At 37.1% G+C, this 2,823-nt stretch overlaps 1 protein-coding gene across 1 annotated transcript; it reads right to left on the bottom strand.

Annotated features, from left to right (window-relative positions):
- Positions 1 to 409: 409 nt before the first annotated feature.
- Or4f62 (olfactory receptor family 4 subfamily F member 62) lies at positions 410 to 1,372 on the bottom strand. The gene has a single exon (XM_087655352.1). The coding sequence runs from the start codon at positions 1,370 to 1,372 to the stop codon at positions 410 to 412; it is 963 nt and encodes a 320-aa protein (XP_087511478.1).
- Positions 1,373 to 2,823: the final 1,451 nt, after the last annotated feature.

The raw sequence follows: 2,823 nt of genomic DNA, 5'->3' as shown, positions 1-2,823 counted from the left end.
GTTTTTTAGAACTAAATAAAAATATTTTATTAAAGATATATTTAACTAAACTACAGTTGTGTCATTACTTTCTTCTCATAACTGTCTCATGTCTGACAACTCTTCCCTATCAAATTCAAGGCCTCATCTTCTTTTATTATTTTCACATAGACATAAAAATTTTACACACACATACAGACACACATATATTTGTATTTATACATACATACATACATACATGTATATATGTATATGTATTCATATGTATATATTTCTATACCCTTATCTCTACATATATATGAATCTATACTTACCGTATGACATGTAAATACCATCTGCTGGGTCCATTCAATTTGCTTCCATGTGTGTTTCTATGGAGGGACGTGCAGTACAGGATTAAAAGACGTTTTATCTTCAAGAATGTTCTAGTTTAATTTGAATCTCTTAAACTGTCAATGAAAGAATTTTTGAAACTTAAAGCCCTAAAAAAGAGTTTCCTCACTGCAACCTTCATCTCATTATTTCTCAGCGTGTAGATGACAGGATTCATAAAAGGAGTGATAATGACATCAAAAATCGCTAAAAATTTATCTATGGGTAAAGTAGGGAAAGGCCACACATAGACAATAATGCAAGGACCAAAGAAGAAAATCACCACAGTGATGTGAGCCGAGAGAGTGGAGAGGGCCTTGGAGGAGGCACCTGAGGAGTGTTTACGAACCGTGACCAGGATGAAGAGGTAAGACACAATCAGGATGAAGAAAGTGGCCATGGAGATGAAACCACTGTTGGCAGTGACCAGGAACTCCAGTCTGTACGTATCTGTACATGCAAGCTTGATGAACCGAGGAAAATCACAATAAAAGCTGTCCATTTTATTAGCTCCACAGAAGGGTAAACTTACAACAAAAGCCAGCTGGGCCACAGAATGGATCAGGCCAATGGTCCAAGCAAGAGCCACAAGAACAATGCACATTCTGAGACTCATGATGGTGAGGTAGTGGAGGGGCTTACAGATAGCAGTGTACCTGTCATAGGCCATGACTATGAGCAACACCATCTCTGTTCCCCCAACAGTGTGAATGAAGAACATCTGAGTGATGCACCCGTTCAAGGAGATGGCTTTGTGCTTTCTGAAGAGGTCAGAAATCATCTTTGGAGTAGCGATGCTGGACACACCTGTATCAATGAAGGAGAGGTTTGCCAGCAGGAAGTACATGGGGGAGTGCAGGTGATGGTCTGAGATGATTGTGAGCACAATGAGCAGATTTCCCAGCATGCTTGCTACATAAAATACTGTGAAGAACAGAAAAAGGAGAATCTGAATTCTCCATGAATTGGTGAGGCCTAGCAACAAAAATTCTGATACCACTGAGTGATTTCCTCCATCCATCAACTTGTGCAAGCCTGACAACGAGCTGACTATTACCTGAAGGGCACAAGAGAGGAAAATTAATTTTTATGCAAAAGGGTTTTTTCTTGGTTGTAAAACAATGACCCAAATACAGAAAAACTAAAACAACCTGTTGTTTTACAAAGAGACTATATAGAATCATAGAGAGATGAGGTACAGAACTTTTCTATGCTTACATATTTAGGGCACCTGATCATTTAAACCTACATTTAGTTTGATAGTGTATAATCAAGAGAGGAAAAAGAAGCAAAGCACTTGAGCATCTAAGGTGAGTCAAACAAGCCGTACAGGCCCTTGTCTTCACCAACATCTCCATGAGAAGTTAATGTTTTACATGGATGTACACTAAAAGAAATTCGCACTTTCAGCCCTTGTGCCTTGTTTCCTTATTTTGTTCTGGAATTCATTCATTCATTCATTTATTTATTTTAAAATTACAATACATCTTTTTTTCTCAGTTTTGCAATATTCTCTTCAATGAAGAAGACAATTTTAAAAATATTAAATCTTTGCTTAGTTAACCTAGTGCTTTTTCATTAATTAAATCTGTTCTTAGACAATTTTATGCATGTATAAATGCATACTGACCACTCTCATCCCCATCCCTCACTGTATTCCTTACATCCCATTCACACCCCCAACAAATTCTTTCAGTGTTCCTATATATATATATATATATATGCATATATATATGTAGATATATATATTGTTTTGTGACACCCTTATTTTAATTAGGTCCACATGTGTTTCTATGTGTCTGCAGCTCTCTTTTGGGGGCTGGTGTGCTCAGTAGTGGGTACACAACTGGAAGTACTTCCTTTCCTACACTTCCTTTCCTAGAATCTATCAATAGCCAAAAAATAGTACCCCCAAGAGCCTCTTAGCCTTCCATGAAGATTGTATTGAGAAAGTTATGTGGAATATAAAATATAAAAATATTATGCACTTTTCTCATGTAATGCCTTTTTTTGTGATAAGTATTCTACCTTTAGTTCATAGCCAGCTTGAAGCCTCCTGTAAACATCTTCTCCAAAAGCATGAGCAAAAGTCACACATGCTCATTCAATCCTCTTCTTTCTGTTTCTACAACACACAAAGGAAACATGTCAAGAATAAATTGTAGCTTAATATGAAGCCAAATAATTTATGACCAATAGTTGTAGGCAGATCCTCTGTCCATAGGTAGTTTGGACTGATATCTACTGTGAACCGTGTGTTCACACATGTGTTTTAGTTACATGGCAATGCTTTAAGGTGAGAGTTTCTCCAGGTTTAGAGGAGGATAACTTCAATTCTGACTGAGAGCATCACCCTTTCCAAAACAAAGAGCCTTATGTTGTTTTTCCTCAGCAAAAAGCTTCTAATTATTGTAGTCCACTGAGTCTAGATTGTCACCCAGGGAATAAAAAGGACAAAAGACATGAAGAACA

The sequence above is a fragment of the Rattus norvegicus genome, chromosome 3 (assembly GCF_021556685.1).
Source record: "Rattus norvegicus strain SHRSP/BbbUtx chromosome 3, alternate assembly SHRSP_T2T, whole genome shotgun sequence".
NCBI classification, from domain to species: domain Eukaryota; kingdom Metazoa; phylum Chordata; class Mammalia; order Rodentia; family Muridae; genus Rattus; species Rattus norvegicus.
The sequence above is the reverse complement of the archived record's forward strand: the minus strand, read 5'-3'. Positions and strand labels throughout refer to the sequence as shown.